The sequence below is a fragment of the Strongylocentrotus purpuratus genome, unplaced genomic scaffold (assembly GCF_000002235.5).
Source record: "Strongylocentrotus purpuratus isolate Spur 01 unplaced genomic scaffold, Spur_5.0 spur5_scaffold_4, whole genome shotgun sequence".
Taxonomy (NCBI): Eukaryota; Metazoa; Echinodermata; class Echinoidea; order Camarodonta; family Strongylocentrotidae; genus Strongylocentrotus; species Strongylocentrotus purpuratus.
The window spans coordinates 28,502,719-28,525,379 of NW_022145610.1; the positions used below are offsets into that span (position 1 = coordinate 28,502,719).

At 35.4% G+C, this 22,661-nt stretch overlaps 1 protein-coding gene across 1 annotated transcript; it reads right to left on the reverse strand.

The window, feature by feature from the left end:
* Nucleotides 1-2,759: 2,759 nt before the first annotated feature.
* LOC757132 (ZP domain-containing protein) lies at nucleotides 2,760-13,346 on the reverse strand. The gene is made up of 9 exons (XM_011677553.2): nucleotides 13,127-13,346; nucleotides 11,132-11,170; nucleotides 8,915-8,959; nucleotides 7,784-7,822; nucleotides 6,963-7,141; nucleotides 5,940-6,340; nucleotides 5,265-5,361; nucleotides 4,407-4,587; nucleotides 2,760-3,887 (listed from the first exon to the last, which is right to left on the reverse strand). The coding sequence occupies exons 1-9, from the start codon at nucleotides 13,194-13,196 to the stop codon at nucleotides 3,727-3,729; spliced, it is 1,212 nt and encodes a 403-aa protein (XP_011675855.2). The 5' UTR covers nucleotides 13,197-13,346; the 3' UTR covers nucleotides 2,760-3,726.
* Between the last annotated feature and the right edge of the window lie 9,315 nt (nucleotides 13,347-22,661).

Here is a 22,661-nt window from a genome sequence, read left to right on the forward strand (position 1 = left end):
GAATATAATGATTCGCCCTAGTATGATATATTTTATGCACGTGATGCAATGCGAGTTGTTTTGATCTTTGGTCGACTTCAAGAAAACCAGCTTTAGAAAGTTCGCTATATAGCCAACATGAGTTCTTGGACCAGAACAGTTGATAAATCTCACCATTTTGTTCTGTATAATCTTCAACTTCTTTTGATCTGACTTGTTTATGTTACTGTACCATGCAGGGTTAGCATAGTCAAATAAACATTGAATAAGAGCAAAACAGAGTGTACGTCTTGCTTTTAAATCCATACAACTTTGATATCTGTACAAAAATTTCAGACGAGAATTTGCTTTTTTTACAACTGATTCTACTAAAGATGAAAATGAAATTGCGCTAGCCAACTCAATGCCTAAATACTTCACAGACTCTTTTCTCTTGATTGCTTGATTATTGTGTGTCACTTTGAATTCAAATGACTTTTTAGAACTACTTTTAGAACAAAATAAAATGCTTTCTGTTTTTCCCAAGTGTAAAGAAAGCTTATTATCAGTCATCCAATCGACACACGTAGACTTGCTGTTCACTGAGCTTTTCCTCAATATATTTAGGATCAGGATTTGAATAGAGTAGTACGCTGTCATCTGCGTACAATAATAGTTTGAAGTCTTTTATACAAATACACATATCATTTATATAACTTGAAAATAGAATTGGGCCTAAAATACTTCCCTGAGGAACACCGCATGTTATAGGCATTAGTTTGGAACGAATATCATGAATGGCCACTACTTGGTGCCGATTAGATAAGTAGGATCTGAACCAATCTAAACTTGCCTTATCAAAACCCATTAGTTGTAACTTCTTCAATAAGACGCAATGATTAACTGTATCAAAAGCTTTTTGCAGATCAAGGAGCACCATACCAAGAAAGCGTCCTTGGGAAGTTTCTCTCCTCAAATAATCAGTCAAATGAATTAGACATGTTTCAGTCGAATAATCATGTCGAAAACCAGATTGAAATTCATAAATTATATCATTTTCTTTGAAGTATCTTTCAATTTGAACACAGACCGATTTTTCTAGAATCTTTGATGCTACGCTTAAAACACTAATAGGTCTATAGTTGCTAACATCAGTTTTATCTTTCTTTTTATAAAGTGGAGTCACTTTTGCTATTTTCATATCTTCTGGAAAAGTACTCGTCAAGATAGATAGGTTCATTAAGTAACTTAGAGGCTTAAATAAAACCTTCGCACCATCTTTTAGAAATTTAGCTGGAATCAAGTCTAACCCAGTACTTTTTGATACATTCAACTTACGTAACTCTTTGAAAACAAATTGTTCACTGATTGGTAATAACTCGAAGCTGTTTTCACGTACACCTTTTCTTTCGTAAAAGTCACGAATACAATCATTGTCTGCGCTGAAAAAGTCTTTGGAAGGGGGGAGTTTGTCTACTAATTTGGCAGCCACATTTGTGAAATGAGAATTGAATTCATCAGCGATGGCCATCTTATCATGACATAATTCCCCATCAATTTTAATGACAGATTCTTGTTCTTTTCGCTTCTTATTTTTCAATCCTAAGCTTTTTAGATTCTGCCAAAGTTTTTTCGAATCTTGTTTATTTTCTTCTATCTTGTTTTGTAAGTAATCGAGTTTAGCCTTTTTCACCTCTCTTTGGACCATATTTCTTAATACTCTGTATCTTTTATAGAGCTTCTCATCTTTTGCTCTTTTCCTCCATTTTTTGTATACTATATTTCTCTCTTGAATTAGGGAAAGAATATCTTTAGTCACCCAAGTTTCTGATCTTTGTTTTATTCTTATCCGTTTCAGTGGCGCTATCATATTCAAATTTGAGATAAAAACATGTTGAAATATTGACCATGCCTCATTTACATCTGTACAGTCAGTTATTCGTGACCAATCAACAACAGATAGTTGAATCATTGCAAAAGCTCATATTAAAATACGACGATTCTCCATTGATTTGATAATACATTTAGAACAGAACAGAGACCCGTTTAGGCTGTATTAAAGGACATCATCATCATCATCATCATCATCAACATCATCACAATATTGTCCATTCTGCTCAATAAATATAATTATATTCGTCTAATTAATACAATTTGTTTTGGGCTGTCATATTTCCAAGCAATTTGCTTACAATGGCAGTCCTTCTTTCTCAAATAAGGCCTACAAAAAAGATGTTGTATTGCCCATTAGGTGCCAAAACATGGGTCGGTCGGTCGGATTGTTGTTGTTTTTTTACTTTTTTTTGTAAACTGATATTTCTCAGTTTTGAATGCTTTGATACATTTTTTTTTTTTACTAAAAAACGGTTTTTTTAAAAAGCCGACCGTAGATCTCGAAATTGTTGGGTCGGTCGCAAAGGGCAACACAACATCTCTTTTTTTTAGGCCTAATTCATAAAGTTTTATGAAATATGATAATTTGATATTTTATCTTTGTTTTCATTTTTTCTATAATAATTTTATATATGATTGCTTGTCAGAAAGTATTTCTTAGAATTTTATGTTCGTTAAGTTACCGAAAATTGTTAGTATTTATATGGAATTCAGAAGAAAATAAATCAAATCAATTAAAGAAAGTATAACCATGAACAATTATTCTTGCTTGAAAGTTATCTGTTTGTTCTTTAATTGTTTTTGTTCGTTTTTTGTTTTGTTCTTAGGAAAGGAATACAGATTCTATAAGTGACACAGCTTTTAAACAATCGTTCTCACATACACATATTGAACGAAGTCTCTTTAATCAACAATTCGGATAGAATTTATTTTCAAGTGAGATATTTTTCGCATAGTGATGAAACGATTACAAAAGGCGAAAACAGATTACCAAATTTAGAAGAAAAAATCTATATTTTCATACATCGCTTTCTTTGAAAGAAAGTTTAATGTCATGTAGGCCTATGGATAATAACAATTGGTTTTTATTCAACGTCGATTTAATTATTGCAGTCACTCTTAGCACAATTCAATAGCAGACTGATAATTGCAATGGCAGCATCCTACCAAATGGAGCAATGAAAAGGAAACTAAACATCATGGCATAGAACTTTTTTTTATCAGCGTCGAAGAAAAAAAAAGCGTATAGATGCAGTAAAACACTGTCAAAAAGAGGTGAGAAAGATGGTAGTAGAGAGCGAGGGAATAAGAAGTAGCTAGAGAAAGGTAGAGAAAGAGAGAGAAAGAGAGAGAGAGAGAGAGAGAGAGAGAGAGAATATGGGAAATAGTGTGGGAAAGAAAAAGGGATACATAGTGATAGGATAGGTACACCTTCTTGCAGGAGGTGTACCGGCTTAAGCATTTCGTTAATCGTTAATCGTTTGTAAAAAAACTACATAGCCAGAAGTGTGACTATCATAGACGTAATCACAAAAGTTGTCTTTATAAAAAGCTAGAGGTTAACTGAAATATAACTGTAGAACGTTTTATTTTTATTTTCGAAATCTGTATATAATCATTATTTAATTTCGTTTCAACATACAAATTATAAATGTCATATTACTCTCTAATGATATATGCATGATATTCAAGAGATATGCCATTTGCGAGATAATTGATTAATGACCAGAAAAGCATGTGTCATCCCAACTTGATGTCTCATTAATCTTCTCCATCATTTTTATCATCATCATCATCATTCATCTGATCTCCTCTCTTTTTTCTTCTTTCATCTCCTCCTCCCCCTTCTCCCTGTTCTTCTTTCTTCTCCTCTTTCTAAGCTTCGACTTCACCTTCAGTCTGCAGACGGCTGTATCCTTTAGAGGCTTTAGAACTTGATCTCAACTTTTTCACCGTTACCATAGCAACCATGGTGATGAAGAAACCAGCGGCTGCCACCAGCATCATGTTGACTGGGTTCGCCAACCATGAAGTGTCTAGAGGAGAGCAAAACAATTATTAAATTTGGTGTTTTTTAAAGTAACAGTTTTAATTCTCCTCTACTCTGAATGTTATTGTGATTAAAATTGTTTTCTCGTTCGTTAATGTTTTCTTTTGTTCCGTAAATTTCTGAATGAATGATAATAACAAATGACAGCAATACGTGTTATAACGTAGAGACGATAATTTTTGTTAGACATAAATTTCATATTTTAAATTTGGGCACAAAGGTGGCGCTATTTCAACAAAACTGTTAAGAGATTCTATCATACGTTATCATATTTTTGTTAATTCAGTGAAGTAGACAAAAGATGAAACCGGTTATCAGTTAGACCAAGTTACTGTTCTTTTTAAAAACAATATCCATTCTATTAAATTGCCTTTCTCCCCCCCCCCCCCTTGGGGAGGGGGGGGGGGGGGGGTGTGCTTTGTTGTTTAGGAGCTGATGATAACATTATATTCTGATAGTGTTATCATCGCGACATCGCCCCTGTTTTCGAGTGCAATTAACTCACCCATTGAGCTTGAACCAGCAGCAGCTTGATCAGACATGGGTCCGTTAGAGATGGTGTGTGGCTTGGAGCTCGAACCCCGAGGCTGCCCGGCTGCGCTACGTTTGGCTCTGGTTACACAACCCTGTGAGCAGCGGGATGCGGGGTCGGTATCACAAACAAGCACGTCACAATGAAGGTATACCTGTATGATAGGATGATCAAAAGTTACAGTTTTAATTGTCAATCATGAAAATATAGCTGTTAACGGTTATTCATATTATTTGAACAAAAATTCCCGTAAAGCATTGATACACACCTTTATAATGGAAGCTCTTTCCATTATCAGTGGCTATGGTGCAATATAGTGCATAATTATATTGGACTAGTTGTTGCAATGTCGTACAAACTTCAAATTTAATTTGAGTCATTCCTGGTTATTTTTATCTTTACTCTTACACCCTATGTTGCACTATAACTTTGAAATTTGTTATTAAATCTAACAAAAATGAGAATGATTCTATCTGTTTGGATTGAAATCAATAAAATTAGAATTTGAATGAATTGAATATAATTATATTGTTAATACAAAATGGTGGCGGCACCAAAGGAATCCTCTCAGGCAAATCCATGCGCCTTCCAATATCCCCCTTCTCTGTGTACAAAACATGGCGTATTTTAAAGTGAAGATGCATCAACAAAAAAGGCACTTTCTGAAATAAAGGACTGGTCAATTCCAACATAACTGGCTAAGTGGCTATACGCACCGGCGTCCAGAAAAATCGTCGAAAGGATCCCGCCTCCGTGTATCCATTTCTGGATATGCCCTTAAGCTGATATTTCCCCCAGAATTTCCGAATTAGATATGATGTGTATTCTTACCTCTGGATATTCGCCAATGAAAGCAAAAGCATCGATAGAGAATCCTTTAATTAAACGCTGTATGTCATGAAAGCCTACGGTAGGATCCAGTCCACATCTGTGTAAAAAAAATGAAAGAATATAGAAATAAAAATTAGAGCAAAAAACATGTAAGAGTTATCGAAAGGGACTGATAATTGTTTTTTCTTAAAATGAAAATAATAACTACAGAGAATCAGGAGTAGAAATGAATACAGCAAAGAAAAAATAGATGCGATTTCTCGAAAGAGGAAGAGGAAGAAATAAGAAAAAGGGAGGGAAATCAGTGCATTAGTATAAAAAAATCAAATTAAAAAAAATCAACAAAAAAAAAAATCAAAAAAAAAAAATCAAAGGCTAACTTTATTTAGAAATATAATGTAAAAAGAAGTAGAAATCGGAATGATGACTTGAAATTAAAAACAAAATAAGGAGAAGATTATGAAAAATGGAAAGAAGATAAAAATAGAGACTAAAATTAAATGACATCAAAGGTGAAAGACAAGAAAAGAAGTAAGTTTGTATCTTATACCAGAGAACGTCTTGTGCACATCGTATGGTCACAATTTCAACAAATCTACCCCCCCCCCCTTTCTCAATTAAAATAAAAAATAAAAAATTAGAAGCAGAAGGAAACACTGACTTTATTATACTTACCCATCTTTAACGAATATAAATTCGATCGGGTTCATCGGGTAGACATCGGGCGTTGCCCAGCAGCGGTCAATAAACAACGTCAGCTCAGAAACCGCGTCTAGGGTCACTCCGAAGAACAGCGTCTCCCCCAGATACACGAGCGCGTCTGGGTCGGGTGCCGGCGAGGTGAAGGAGATATCGGAGTAGCGGTCAAGAGTGAGCGAGAAGTTACCGTAACCAGTCTCGCTGAAGCTCACGATGCCGAGTTTGGGCTTGAAGGAGCTACCGAGTAGACTGCGGCGTTTGATCTCGCAAGTGACGGGGATCTTGAGGCGGAAATCACGCGTGATCAGCGATCCGTTTTCACCCGTCGGTTTGAAGTACGTCACGACGTTGGAGTACTTGATGACATCAGCAGTTTGCTTAGGAAAAAAAATTGGGAGAAGATAACAAGAATATCAAGTTAGATTGAGTTGGCAATTTATAGCCAATAATGTCAATGTATAGGGCCTTTAAATAGTCTAATTTTGCCAAGGCAGCATTTAGAGCAGTATAATGTACAGCACGCGGGTTGTCCAGATACCGGTTTAGGGGCCACCATCTAGAAAACAACCCCCCCCCCCCCCGAGTATTAAAATCTAGTGAGGTTATACGCAACAGCTTCCTACATGCTCTCTAGAATGCAAACGTACTACTACACTCTTATCTCCACGGCGTCAAATTTCACTCTAAATTGCGTCAGCTGGGAGTCAACTCTATTCCTAGTTAAAGTGACACGGATTCCGAATCAATTTGACTCGGATTGTGTGGCATCAGCTGAGAATTGACTCAATTCAGAGTCAAGATGACTCCTTTTCCGTGTCACTTTAACTAGGAATAGAGTTGACTCCCAGCTGACGCCATTTAGAGTGAAATTTGACGCTGTGGAAATAAGAGTGTATTCCTTCTGATACCCGCCACCCCCCCCCCCCCCCTCCCCCACATCACAAGTTAATTGTGATTCTCCTCAGATTACAGGGCAGGTTATTAAGAATCCTATCTTACCTCGGACACTGTATCGCAGTCGTCATATCTGGTCGTGACCGCTATGCGACCTCCGGTGTAGTCGTAGCCGACACAGCTCTGGTCTTCGTAGTGGACGTCAGTGGCATCACCGTTATTCTCGAGCAGGGCTCGGTCGAGGAGAACCGTCATGGATGTGCTCTCACAAGATACGGTGGCTCCTGTGGATGATGGTGGTGGCCATCGGAGAAAATTCAGATTGAAATTCAGATTAAAATGTTGATTTAAAGCCCCGCTGCACTACTTATAGCTCCTTGCGACCTCTTATAGCAACGATGCCTAAGTGGTGATCATTGGTCCCCCATGGTCCCCTGTTTCTTATGCTAATTGAGAGCTGATTTGATGAGATAACAACCTGTCAGTGACCATGTAGGGAGGTCTAATTCCTCCCGGCCAAACTAGTGCAGATAGACTTCAAATTTAAATTCCAATTACAGCACGGGGAATAATAATATTAATAGCTCATATTTATAATGCGCCTAATACCTTGTTTCGAGGCGCGGAACATAATTATTAACCCGGTCATCGGATTCAGGCTTACCCGCAACACAATGTATGCACATTTTCCACTCCCTGGGGAGCATTCCAGCTAGTCGCCATTTTACAAGCGCCCCTCCCCCTGCCTTGAAAGAAATTGATACATTTTAGGCGCTCTGATCAAACCTTATCAATTGCCAGTTGATGTCGGAAAGTTAATCTTATTTATTAATTCTTAAGCGATAGAATATCAGACGCTTTAGTTAAGGAAATCATCACAATGCACGTGACGGAGATTAATGATATAATTTCTTCATTCATCTTACCTGAAGGGGTGATGGTGGTTGGGTCGGGTTGTGGCCCATCTGGAAGGGGAACAAATTGATTAGGCATAACTCAATGAATATTTATTGTGTTAATGTTATTATGATATCCACCTATGCTAAACAACCGTAGAAGTTAGTAATCTGAATCTTTCATTGGGAACTTTTTCATCTACTCATTATTTTTCTATACAATACACACTCACTAAGTTGTACACATAGTCTACTGCCCTTTGTCTTGTCTCTTAGAAGCCCCCATAAAATGAATATTCTCTCTGCAGCAATCTTCTCCTTTTTACTGTCTAAGGTTGGATACTACATGTATATTCGCTGTACAATCGTAGAAGTCACTGTACAAAATTTTAACCCAATATTGGGTAGAATTTACCTAATGTTGGATTTACCCCAAAACATGCATGTTTTATTCATTTTTTTTTACATTTTTTTTTTTAGAGAGTTAATGGAAACTATAAAATAAATTGCACATCGTTGTGCATTTATTCTTTATTTTGCAGGCCTATTGAACTACCCCTAGTGTATTGTTAATGATTATGTCTGCCCCCAAGATTTTACAAGATTTGCGCATCTACGCACATCTGTATGATTTTAAGTCTTGTTTTTATTAATACGTCCTTTTCACTTCATTAACATACCAATGATTGTATTTGTTCAACGATTTGTTATCTTACATTATAATTCTTTAGCGCTCTTACTTTTTTCTTCTTTTAGAAATGCAAAAAAGTTACTTGATACTGTATTTGTGTGTATATAATCTATGTAAATACAAAGCAAACAAGTTATTAGAAGCATATGTTTTAAAAAAAACTTGCCAAAGAATGGAACTGGGCTCGACTAGCGCTTGTGCTAACTTCTAGTCCCCATTAACGACTTCACCTATTAGTAATACATTATTATGTGTATATCTTGTGCATTAAATAGTATGCATATCTATGTCTAAATATCGTTTTAAAACCATTACTGTTCAATCAATATTACTCTTCCTTTATGTATATTCTTTGCATTGTATGATTGCTCATAATTATAATGTCATTATTATGATGTGTTGTTGTTAATAAACTAAAATTCAGTTCAAAAGATATAGCGAATCATTTCGGAATATAAAATTAATCTTACCAGTTGTCTCTCTGTCAGTAACGAGGTTAGTGAATGGTATAAGAGCTGAAATATCAAACAAGTCACATATAATTATTATGCACAAAGTATGCACTGTATGGAATAAGTACCAAATGGTACTGCGTGAGATCAAATTCAAATATCATTTTATTTTTCTTGCTCGAATATTATTAAAACTTTTCACAAAAATGAAGTTAGACAATATCAAATTAAAAATGGGGTGGGGGGATCGGGGGATGCATAATGACGGGTTGGCATATTACCTGCCTTCCCAGATCACCTATTCGTCAGAGTATTTATTCTGGCACCTGTCTCCCAATTTATTCCCTTCTCTCTCTCTCTCTCTCTCTCTCTCTATCGTTTCATCAAATCATTCGACTTTATATCTCCCTCTTTACAGTCCATTTTTGTTTAACATACTCTTAGCTCATACATTCTCAGGTTATAAATTCACCAATTGCGCTGCTTATACAGTGCGTCCCAGAAAAAACGAAACCGAGAATTAGCGATGTTTTATCATAACTTATTCACATTTATAATTAATAAATGACACATATCTGTAAATCTTATATCCTCCTCTTTCATTTAATTCAACTCTGATGCATATTTCACGCATAAGTGATTAAGATCAATTTGAAGAGAGGAAACCAAAAGTCATTTGGAGGACGGTATCTGAATTTCAAAGAGAAAATCAAATTTCTAGAAGGTTGAGTTTCTGCCATTTCATATGACACGTCAATCAGGAAAATTGAGCAAGGAATGACAAGATTCTGTTTGTTTATAAAAGTAGTGCTTGCATTTCCATAATTTTATCAAACGAATTCGTTTTCACTGGCTGCCTGCCGTAGCAACAAACGGAATTAACAAAAGTCTTAACTCCGTTTCGTTGACAATCAGCCATGCATGAAGTCTTTCGTCTACGGCTGATTGTCAACGAAACGGAGTTAAGACTTTTGTTAATTCCGTCTGTTGCTACGGCAGGCAACCAGTGAAAACGAATTCGCTTAAAGGTGAAATTCAAAGAAGATCACAAATATGTCAACTAATGTATCACTAGAAACTGGTAAGCTCACTGATGACCATCGTACAAGTTTTAGGTCAACTACATATCGGGTGATTTATAAAAAATAAAAATACAACCACCTCCATAGCAGCTGGGATATACGAGAGATTCGCCGGAAAAATAACGATGTTTTAATGACGTCACTATTATGGACCAACACTGCCCAAGCAGACGACATCCCATAGAGAATGAACATAATTGCAAAGCTATTATTTCTCAAATTATAATGAGTTTAGTGTATATAAATGTAATGGCATGTCAAACCATTCAAAGGGGATATGACCCGATTCTGATAACTAAAATCTTTTGCTTGTAATACACAGGATAGGGGTTAATTAACGATCAAATAAACCAGACTTTCAAATTGAAAAACCCCCGGAATGATAATTAAGGACGGCATTTGTTCCCTCTTGAAACGCCGAACATACCCCGGTGTGTGCAGCTGAATATACATGGCGTCTTATTTTGTTTACAAGCGACAGATTCCTTTATTTTTGTAGCGCTGCATTTGTCATCAAAATAAAACCATGCGCGGGGTTTAGAGTGAGGCAATAGATTATACATTTAGCCTGACGGTATTGAAGTAAGAGAAAGAACTCAAGAGAAGATGAAAACACAGGCACTGAAAATTTGTGAGATGTCATGGGACATCGTCTGCTTGTGCAAGTCATGTCCATACTGTGATCTCACACATCTCAGCAGCGTTCGGAGAGCTCTTCAGGTGCTATGCCGGGGCTGTATTTAAGCGTTTTTGTTATTTATAATAATCATTACTTCGAATGTTTCCAAGCATTGAATTTTGATATCCTTGTCGAATCAAAGTTTCAACTTTGCAATAATGAAAATAAAGTTAGTTTTTAAAATCAATGAATATCTACTTTAATACAATTATGGTAATACAAGCAGTGGCGGATCCAGGGGGCCCGGCCCACCCCCCTGGGATAAAAAAAACGTGTAAAAACACGTTTCAATTTTACCTTTTTTTGGAGGTTCTCCCCCCCCCCCCCCCTGGCGCTCAAGGGGGGGGGGTGGTGCGATTTTTCACTTACCTCTCTCTCTATAAATATCTTCCTCTCTCTCTCTCCTATGACTTATCAACATTCTTTATTAATATCTTTTCTCTAAAAAAAAATTAAAAAAAGTTGTATACTTACGGTAACTGGAAGAATACCACCAAGCGTCAGCATTAGCATCTGAAATGTTTGAATAAAAGAGCAGCTTTTTGATTGATACATTTCCCATTAATGTGAGTCGAACGCATATTAGTGACGATGTCAGATGAATTCGATAAATGATTTTTCATCTTTGTCATGATTGACTAACTAATTAAGCGTTTAACTAACAAACTAAAAATATTAACTAAGTTTTTGTTCGTTCCTTTTTTGTTTGTTTGAATTTATTTCTGCGGTCAATAATTGTGTATTTTCTTTATGTGTCAAACGCAATTTTAATTATGGTAAATTAACATTTTACAATTAACAGAATTTGTAAACACGTGACACCACCATCATGAGCGAGTCGCTTGATTTTGATGGCGGTGTCTGAACTTGACACTGTCTTGATACTTGATGAGGTAATCCCTGTAGCAGCTTTCCAAGCTATACTGGGATGGGATGTGTTGTGACAGCAGGTGAAGGTGCAGACAACAGAGAGGTGTACAACTTCTATCGGTAGTAACCAACAAATTAACTAACTGACTATCTAGGTTACCTAGAATAAGAACTGATAGGTTCGGCAGGTCCTTTCTCCCAAGTGCAATGAAAGTGTTTAACAACAATTTCTGTAGATGAATGACCCTGTCCACCCCCCGAGTACGATCCCCTACCCTCTCGTTCTATCTCTCTCTCTCTCTCCTCTTTCTTCTTCTGCTCTCTCTCTCTCTCTCTCTCTCTCTCTCTCTCTCTCTCTATCCTACATAATATCTCTCCACCCCCCCTCTCTCTCTCTCTATGTCTCTCTCTTTCTGTCTGTCTGTCTCTCTCTCTGATTTTCTCTCTCTCTCTTCATATCCTGGAAGTACAGGGGGTGAAGATGGGTCGGCTTTTATAAGGTCAAGGGGGAGGGGGTTCTCCCTGCTGTTATGTGGTTGGGTGGTTGGTTGTGAGTGACATGTGGACTCATCAATTCAATTCAATTTTCAATATCTCACACCGCACTTTTCCTCCTTTTCCTCTCTTTCCTCTCTTTCCTCTCTTTCCTTTTCTCCACTTTTCTTTCTTCTTTCTTCTTCTTTCTTTCTTGTCTCTCTTCTAGCCTCTTCTATCTGACATCAATTTTCTTCTTTCAACTGTACAATGTATCTACCATCTATATGTACATGTTACTAGCATACAGTTGTATTTGTACTTCTTGGCATGCATAGCAGCGTTTCATATAATATGTAACAGTACTAAGCACAGGTGCAATATAAATAATGTCTATTACAAAGCAATGTTTTGAGTGAAATTGTATATGCCTCATATCACACTGAACTGTTCCTCTCTTCCACACACTCTCTCTCTCTCTTCCCCCTCTCTCTCTCTCTCTCTCTCTTCCTTTCCCTTTCTCCCTTTCTCCCTTTCTCTCTCTCGTTCTCTCTATTGTCTTTCCTCTTTGCCATCCAGTATGATGTACATTTAGTTTATGTCTGCTACCCAAAATAAACAGTTTTTATCTGGAATTTTTTAACAGTTAATGAATAATTGATTTGAGATCTTTGTTGTGACTTGTTCTATTTATATGTGATATGACATTGATTGTTGTCATGTACATTTTCTGCAATGTATTTAAGTCAGTATTGTCTGTTGGGAGCCAGGGGAGTACAAATAATCAAATAATTCCCCTGGCTCTCAACAGAGAGGTTAAATTATATTACATTGTTATGTTATTTATGTTATTTGTAGTTATTTGTTTATGACATGTTAATGTTATATTTTATACAAATGTGAACCGTAAGACGATTTTTATGCCTTCATTTTATTTTGTGCATAACAATAAAGAAATTCAATTCAAATTCAATAACTAACTAACTTATTAAACTACTAACATTTTTAAAAGCATGATTGATTACCAATCACAATATAGGAAGTATTGCAGGAAGGATAACACTGATGGTTATGTATCTTCGGAAACTATGAGGGATAACGGTGAAGGTATCAAAGACAGCTTACCATTTTGTGCTTGCAGAGAATTCCCCGCACTTACGACGAGCAGGAAGCATAGTAAGATTGCCTTCGACATGATGGCTCTTCCTGAGCTGTTAAACTTCACCAACAACCTCTCGACTCTTGAAGAATACACAGCTGTTACCTAACTCTAAACGCGACGAATGCAACAGATCAGCTTAATCGAGGACTCTTTAAACTCTTGTGATCATCTGGTCTGTAATATTTCTAAATATATCAGAGAGCCGAAGTCGTTTATTTTTCGCAGCTGATTCCATCCACTCCATGTTCTAATCTCAACTTCGCGGAATGATATCAATACCCGTGAAAGGTTCAGCCAATCGGTGACTCAAATTCTGCGCATGCTCAGATCTGTAGTCTTTATAGGACAATGCTCCAGAAATGGTATAAAATACCAAGGGGGGTGTTTCATAAAGAGTTCGTAATATAACGCATGACTTTACGAACGACTTGTATATGAAGTGCCAGATAGGATGCCCAAAGTTTTTTCTGATATTTCCAATAACCTCAATTAAATTATGGCAAAAAATATACTTTGCATTAAAAATGGTTGTTATAATAAGAATGTTAATCTACATCTGCACAGTTCAACTTAATAAATAATAATCAATAATGATTGAACATCCCATTTGGCTTTTCATATACAAGTCGTTCGTAAAGTCATGCGTAACTTTACGAACAGCTTTATGAAACACCCCCCAGATCAGCATTTTTTAGGTACTGGTGTTCCTGTTCTATATTTGGGCCATCAATGAATAAAATGAGACTTACCAAAGTATAATGCAAAAATTAAAAGAGAAGAAATTTCAAAAGAAAGGGAACGGTTTTTCTCGGTAATATTTTTTTTTTTTTTAAATAACAATAATAATGTTGTTTCGAAGCCTCAGCAAAACCATTGCTGTTCTTCCTGAGAGGCCTGTAATAATTATTACCACCAGCAACGACAAGGTACCCATTTACACCATGATGGAGAGTGGCACATGTGGATTAATGTCTTGCCAAAGGACGTTAGTGCCGGGCTATGATTTGAACCCTCAACCCTTGGATTGAGAATCAGGTGAATAAACAACTCTACCACGAAGCCTCTATAACCATTGATAGCCAAATAGAAGAGGAAGAAGAAGAAGAAGAAGAAGAAGAAGAAGAAGAAGAAGAAGAAGAAGAAGAAGAAGAAGAAGAAGAAAAAGAAGAAAGAGAAGAAAAAGAAGAAGGAGGAGGAGGAAAACAAAAGATTATGATGAAAAGGAAAAAGTATATAAAGAATAAGTAGGAAAAGAAGAAATAGGAGGAGAAGAAGAAAAAGGTACAGAGGAAAAAGGAGAAGAAGAAGAATAAACATTTTACATCAGCAGCAGCAGGAACAACAGCAACTACAACAGCATCATCAACAATTAATATGATATCAAATTATATTAATTGGCATACTAGTACAATGCTTCTGTAAAATCTAATTTTAAATACGAAGGGTTTATTTACCGTGACTGACTATAGAAAACAGTATTATAACTCTTTCCTGAACTCGACTATATTTATTAATTTCAAATAATTAACTTTGTCGTTAGGTCGGAAAATTTCAACAACTGAAATATTCATAAAACCAAATGTTTCAGCCATGCAAATATTGAAATTTGATTAATTATTGAAATTAAATGAAAACATTTAACTGTGAGTGACTGAATGATGAATGAATAAATGAATGAATAAATGAATGAATAAATGAATGAATAAATGTCTTCATTCAAGACTACTAACCATTTCAGTACCGTCGGCTCGATTCAACATTGATCTGGTGACATTTTGCCATGGGTTTCATTTCGTCACATATCACGTGCAGGGTTAGGACTTAAGTTCTGATTTGCTTTAGGTTCGTTAGGGTTAGGATAAGGAATATCGGATATAGTTTTGAACTAGAGGTTCGTCTAAAATAGGAAACTGACTGAAAAGAATTTTTTTGCTTCGTTCAATCCATTTGATCAATATTACAAAAAGTGCTCAGAGAGAGCAAGAGTTTAGACTGTTCGAGTTCCATGTCTTTAAAATAAAAACTTTGAAACGATAGAGATCACAGATTTCTGTCATCTTAATTCTTTGTAAAAAGAATAGGATAGATCACTGTATACATATTTGACTGATCGCAAATACAATCGTATCTGTTATTTTATCTCAAGCGGAATTCGCCAATCAAGCAAACATTAAATAAGTCTAATCTTCAAGTATTTGCTATAGAATCTCGGGGGAAACTTGATTAATTCGTCCCTATTTTCACGAAGTGACGGTAGTGAGGAAAATCGTCACGCAAAGTGAATGCAATTTGTTTTCACTACCGTCACTTCGTGAAAACAGCGACGAATTGTTGGCGACCAAAAGCAAATAAGAACAGCTAATTCGGGTCACAATTCAGAAGAAAATTCAATAACCATATTTATGGAGATGCTGGAAAACTGCACGAGATGTTTGTCATGTTTAACGATTAAATGGTTCTGGTTCTGTTTCTGGTTCTGGATTTTACTCCGACAAAGCGGGATCCCGCATCGCGTCAGAGGGCTGACCTGGGGGTTGACCTGGTAGAATTATTTCCAATTGGTGTTTGTGAAAAAATCGCAGAGCCTTTTCTTAAAAATATCTATGTGATGAGGCAGGTCGTTCCAATATTTAACAGTCCATGGGAAGAAGCTATTTGAGTAAATTGTTGAGTTGGTTCTAGGTCTCTGGAAGTGTGCGTTCCAGTCAACGTCTACGAGGTTTGCGTTGATTTTGTACATCATATTGAGTCGGGCAATCTTTCGTCTGGTCTCGAGGTCAGTCAACTGGAGAGAGGTTATCAATGGTCTGTTGATCTCTAATATTTTGGTGCCTTGAAATGAAAGAAAAACATACGGGATACAATAAACTAGCTAGGATTTTTCTTAAGTGTAGAATACTACCTCGAAATGCTTCTTTGGGCATCCAACATTTTACAGTACCTATTCCGTACTGCAATATGATCTCCTGAATTATCTTTAGAAATGATGACATCACGATATAGTGGCGCAACAGGGCAATATACAGAATCAGAATTAAGTTGGTCTATTTGTGTTAGTTGAAATGGGAACCTCATTAACTGCAGATTAAGAACTACATAGAAAAAAAACTGGAATAGGAATGGGAAATTAAGACAGAGAAGAAGAAGACGAAGAAGAAGAAGAAGAAGAAGAAGAAGAAGAAGAAGAAGAAGCGGAAGAAGAAGAAGAAGAAGAAGAAGAAGAAGAAGAAGAAGAAGAAGAAGAGGAAGAAGAAGAAAAAAAGAAAGAAAAAGCAGCAGATGGAGAAGGAGTAGAAGAAGGAGAAGGAGAAGAAGTCAGACAAAATGTAGGAGTTTTTTTTCTTTTCGCGCCGATGAATATCATTTTATGTATTAAAATTTAAAAACAGAAGGACTGTCTATATAACAGCAAAAATATTCTCTGGCTCTCAGCAGACATATGGTAAATTTGCAGTTCACTCGGTGAAATCTAGAAAAATATTGTTATCAAAAACACGTATATACAGTCCTCATTGATAATCAAACTTAATCAAACTATAAACACGGATGTTTCGTGACAAAGATAACATTGTTACTTAAGCTGAACTAGTTTCTTTTGCGTAAGAATATCGCAGAATTTTGTTTGCGATGCCCCTAAACGTACGGAAAATAAAATGATATGAACAAGAAAAGTAAGATGCGAATAAAGACTAAGAAAGGGTTTTGTAATGACTGTAAGATAAGAGCACTGTATTATATGGGTGTACGTGGTGTTATCCATGCATTCCAAAATATATTTGTTTAAAGAAGACATTGAGTGAAGCAAGCATTAAAACAGCACGTATCATTATGTGGTAAACGTTAAAGTGCTCAGACAGAATGGCGACACATCTTACTTTCTTCCACGTTGGTCTACTGATCTTTCTCTTTCAAAGCGGTAAGTACTCACAAATCCTTTTTTCCAAGGACAATACAAACATTTAAAAGTGAAGATTAATAAGTTTTCATAGGTGTACGAGGCATGGGGTAGAAGCGGCCGAACCCCCTCCCCCAAACAAAAATAAATAAATACATTAAATAACAATGGAATGACCGATAGTCGGGCTACCGCTATCCCAGTTTCGGCTGACAAGACAGAACGCTTTTAATTTCTTTTGCTGTATAGTTAATTTTGTTGACGACATAGCAGATTTACTATAATATCATCTTAATTATCTCGCTCGCAGAATTTGAAAACTGGAAAGTACATATTTGGACAAGAGTCTTTGGTTCCCATGGCAAAATTTTGCCGTAAACCTCTGAGGATTTCTCTTAAGAATAAGATATTTATATATGTTCTGTCTTACATGCTAGCAATGTATTTTTTTAACTTTTTATTCCAAAGGTTTGGAATATAAAGTGTTTTTTTAGATTAACCATTACCTGTATAATAAAAAGTAGTTATGATAGTAAATAACTACTGCCCCCTCCTTATAAATCACGTAGCAGATGTGTCTGAAACCGTCGCTAACTTGTTTACTTTTATCTTCATCTTTATAATCAGAAGTGGATAATCAATCAATGCAAATAGTCCAATATATTTCATTTTGAAAAACAAAAAACACTCAAAACCGAGCGATGCCCGCTAGGTGTTAGTATCACGATTCCAGGCTTGTAGTAGGTATAGCACACCAAAAATAAGTACAACAAACACATGTTATTTGATCAAGCTTTATGAAAGCTTCAAAAAACAAAAAACAGAATAGAAATCGGTCAATGCGTTGTGATTTTATACCATTTTTTTGATATCGCAAAATTACCTAAAAACCTGCCAGAAATGGTCAAATTGGCAAAAATGGCAAAACTCGACAAAGTTGACAACTTAATTCATCACTTTCTTGGACACAAATGATAAATTAAATTATCAGACATTAAAATATCATCTTTGTGGTAAAAAATACAAAAAAGAAAATTCATATATCTATTACCGTTTTGAAAACAGAAGCAAACAAAATAAGTAATTTTTGCCATTTTTGCGAATCTGCAGATATGAAAAAGTTGTGAAAATAACTAAGTCCGTCTAATTAATATGCGCATAATGTAATCAAATCAAAACCGAACATGATACATCAATGAAACCTATGTATATCAGACAGGTATGGATTTTTTTTTTTTTTTAAGAAAACAAAAATTATGAATATTCATCAAATATGCAAATTAGGTCATTTTAGCTAGTTTTATATATAGGAATGTCAAACTGTTCATTTTGTTGGCATTTTTTTAAATCATATATTTATAGATCATATTAACACCAAATATTAACATTAAATTCCAAATATTTTTGCAATGCCAATAAACTATGGCGATGGTAATTACTTGGATCACCGTTACAGCTATCTCCTCATTATGTTTCACAAATTATTCAGAAAAACCGAACATATGATAAGAATCTGCTGACTTTCAGCTACATGTACATCACAGTATAGTTTCTTTTAAAAAATGTCAGATTTGAGGATTTATGACGATTTTCCGAGAAACCATTCAATTCAACAGGCCATAACATTCCACAGGGACTGAATTTTAGAGAAAAAGAAAATTTGGTGAACCCAATACAGTTGTGGCTACCTTGAGTGTAAATAACAAATTGATTTAATGAGTGAAACACATGAGGATATTGCATTTTTGTAGGGGAGTTTTATTCATTGAAGTGCATTTTCACCAAGCAGAATAACAGTCAATGGGCGATCAGCGGGCCATGTCACACATGGCTGAAAAGACAATATTCTAATTAATAATTTAACATATTTCCAACATGCATATAACAATGAAACTACACAGAATTGTAGTTAAAGGTAAGCTTGAAAGATATGTGAAATAAAAAATTAAAAATATTGTTCAGTTTTTTTAAAATACATTTACCAAAATTGCTATTTCTACCAACTGACTGCTGTTGTGTGTGTGTATGTGCATGGGGCAGACTGTGTGCACAGGCAGTGTGATCACCCTACTTGTAGAGACACCACCATAACCTTCAAAGACACCACCATAACCTTCAAAGATTCTAGAAAAATCGGTCTGTGTTCAAATTGAAAGATACTTCAAAGAAAATGATATAATTTATGAATTTCAATCTGGTTTTCGACACGATTATTCGACTGAAACATGTCTAATTCATTTGACTGATTATTTGAGGAGAGAAACTTCCCAAGGGCGCTTTGTTGGTATGGTGCTCCTTGATCTGCAAAAAGCTTTTGATACAGTTAATCATTGCGTCTTATTGAAGAAGTTACAACTAATGGGTTTTGATAAGGCAAGTTTAGATTGGTTCAGATCCTACTTATCTAATCGGCACCAAGTAGTGGCCATTCATGATATTCGTTCCAAACTAATGCCTATAACATGCGGTGTTCCTCAGGGAAGCATTTTAGGCCCAATTCTATTTTCAAGTTATATAAATGATATGTGTATTTGTATTAAAGACTTCAAACTATTATTGTACGCAGATGACAGCGTACTACTCTATTCAAATCCTGATCCTAAATATATTGAGGAAAAGCTCAGTGAACAGCTGTCTACGTGTGTCGATTGGATGACTGATAATAAGCTTTCTTTACACTTGGGAAAAACAGAAAGCATTTTATTTTGTTCTAAAAGTAGTTCTAGAAAGTCATTTGAATTCAAAGTGACACACAATAATCAAGCAATCAAGAGAAAAGAGTCTGTGAAGTATTTAGGCATTGAGTTGGCTAGCGCAATTTCATTTTCATCTTTAGTAGAATCAGTTGTAAAAAAAGCAAATTCTCGTCTGAAATTTTTGTACAGATATCAAAGTTGTATGGATTTAAAAGCAAGACGTACACTCTGTTTTGCTCTTATTCAATGTTTATTTGACTATGCTAACCCTGCATGGTATAGTAACATAAACAAGTCAGATCAAAAGAAGTTGAAGATTATACAGAACAAAATGGTGAGATTTATCAACTGTTCTGGTCCAAGAACTCATGTTGGCTACAGCGAACTTTCTAAAGCTGGTTTTCTTGAAGTCGACCAAAGATCAAAACAACTCGCATTGCATCACGTGCATAAAATATATCATACTAGGTCGAATCATTATATTCGATCCAACTTCGATCTTGTTACTGACGTACATGATTATAATACAAGAAATAGACGATTCAACTTTAACTTACCAGAAAGAGTAGGTAGTATTGGAAATTCGTTTTATTACAATGCCATAACACATTGGAATTCCCTTCCCAATGGTGTAAAAGAAATAGGAAACTATGATCATTTTAAGAGGAAATTAAAGGAATACCTAATACTTGACAGTCAGAGAAGAGAAGTGAATGACATGTTATATGATTGACATTTTTATTCTTCTGTCGGTTCATACTTTTTCATGTTGTATTTACTTATGTTTTCGTACGTTATAGAAATTCTACAAATTCATCATTATTTTCCTCTTCTTCCTTCTCCTCTTTTTCCTTCTCCTCTTTTTCTTCTTCTCCTTCTTCTTTTTCTTCTTGTACTTAAAATCATTTCTATCATCAGTTTAATGTTGTTATTATTATTATTATCTTTAATAAGTAGTTCTTTTAATTTTCTTATCTGTCTGTAAATATTACTATTTTAACTTATTAATTTTATACATGTCTGTAAGGGACCCCACTGGAAATAAGCTCTCGAGCTTTCGTGGGTTATCCTGTTCAAGCTGACTTATTTTTGATCTGTTATTATTGTATATTGTTGTATGTTGGAAGCTTGTCGAATAAAAATCAATCAATTACGATAGATAGTGATGATTTATATTTTATTTTCATGAGCAATGATCAATATGTGAATGCAATGAGGCATATTCATAAAAGCTCTTGCCTTTCATCCAAGATGTTCTGGGTTCGATCTTCGCCCGGGTATTTACATCCTTGGAAATGGTAATTTTGCTGACATAATATTATAATTTATGTCCCTCTCTGGCTACCCAGGTAGTAAGGTACCAGGCAATTCTGGGGTAACATTAGTTGCAGGGCTTGTAGGGCTTAAAAAACGGTATTAAATCGATGCAGCTACCCTGAGTTAATAAGACTCAATTATTGTTATTACATTTCATATCATCATTATTACTTAGCACACAATAAATGCAAACATACTTAATCAATGTTAATACTTGTACATAGTTCTCGTATTTCTAAATATATCAAAGAGCCGAAGTCGTTTATTTTTCTAAGCTGATTCTATCCACTCCGGGTTCTAATCTCAACTTCGCGGAGTGATATCAATATCCGTGAAAGGTTCAGCCAATCGGTGAATCAAAATCTGCGCATGCTCAGATCTGTAGTAATTTTAGGACAATGCTCCTAAAATGGTATAAGATACCAGACCAGCATTTTAAGATAATTGCGTGCCTTTTCGATATTTTGGGCCATTAATAAATAAAATAAGGCTTATCGAAGTATGATGCAAAAAAAGAAAAGAAAATTAAATTAAAAAGAAAAAAAAAACGGTTTATCTCGGTAATGTTTTAAGAGGGAAGAGGACATTTTTTTTTTTTTTTTGTTGTTCCCGAAATTTGAAAATTTGACCGATCGAGACATTCCGTTCCGTTGGGGGGGGGGGGGGGGGGGTCAGCGCATCTTTTTTAGGTTATCCATCTGAACTCAAAAGGGGGGGGGGTTCCCTAAAAAAATACACATAAACAAAACTGAAGGGGGGGGGGTTAATTCCAACCCCCCCCCCCCCCCTGCGTACTCGCCTGACTATAGGACAATGCTTCTGCAAAATCTAATTTTAAATACGTAGGGCTTACTTACCGTGACTGACTATAGAAGACAGTATCATAACTCTCTCCTAAATGTGACTATATTCAGTAATTTCAAATATTTAACTTTTGCATATAAAGGTCGGACAATTTAACAACTGAAATATTCATAAAACCGAATGTTTCCTATTTATTTTGTCAGTCATGCAAATGTTGAAATTTAATTAATTAATTACTGAACTTATGTGATGAACGTAAAGCCATTGTAATGACATAATAATGTAATGAAAGTAATCAAGGATATAATAGTAATTGCTCCAACTATTGTTATCCTGATATATATATATTTATTTATTTTCTCATATTGTGAATTTTTATTCTGTTCTTTACTCTTAATTTTCCAGGATGCAGACTGTGGGGGGTGACATGCTTTCGAGTAATAGCAATTTAAATTGCTTTTGTCACCCCTGACCAGCAGATTGTATCCTTCTCTCTATCTCCTCTCCACTTTCCTAAAGCTGTTTGAATGTACATGTACTATGAAATGTCTATGTATTATCTGATTGTTATACTCACTGTATGTTTTCCGATTGGTCAAATAAATAATAATAATACAAAAATGGGAAAAAAATGAAAAGGAATTGATGTGAGTGAGTGAGTGAGTGAGTAACTGAATGATGAATGAATGGATGAATGAATGAATAAATGTCTTCATTCAAAACTACTAACCATTTCAGTACCGTCGGCTCGATTCAACATTGATCTGGTGACATTTTGCCATGGGT

Coding starts and splice junctions, on each gene's coding strand:
- LOC757132 (XM_011677553.2), bottom strand. CDS start 13,196: ATGTCGAAGGCAATCTTACTATGCTTCCTGCTCGTCGTAAGTGCGGGG. Junction 4,588..5,264: donor TCATTGGCGAATATCCAGAG/GTAAGAATACAC, acceptor CCTATCATACAG/GTATACCTTCATTGTGACGT. Junction 3,888..4,406: donor TGCTGGTTCAAGCTCAATGG/GTGAGTTAATTG, acceptor GCTCTCCTCTAG/ACACTTCATGGTTGGCGAAC.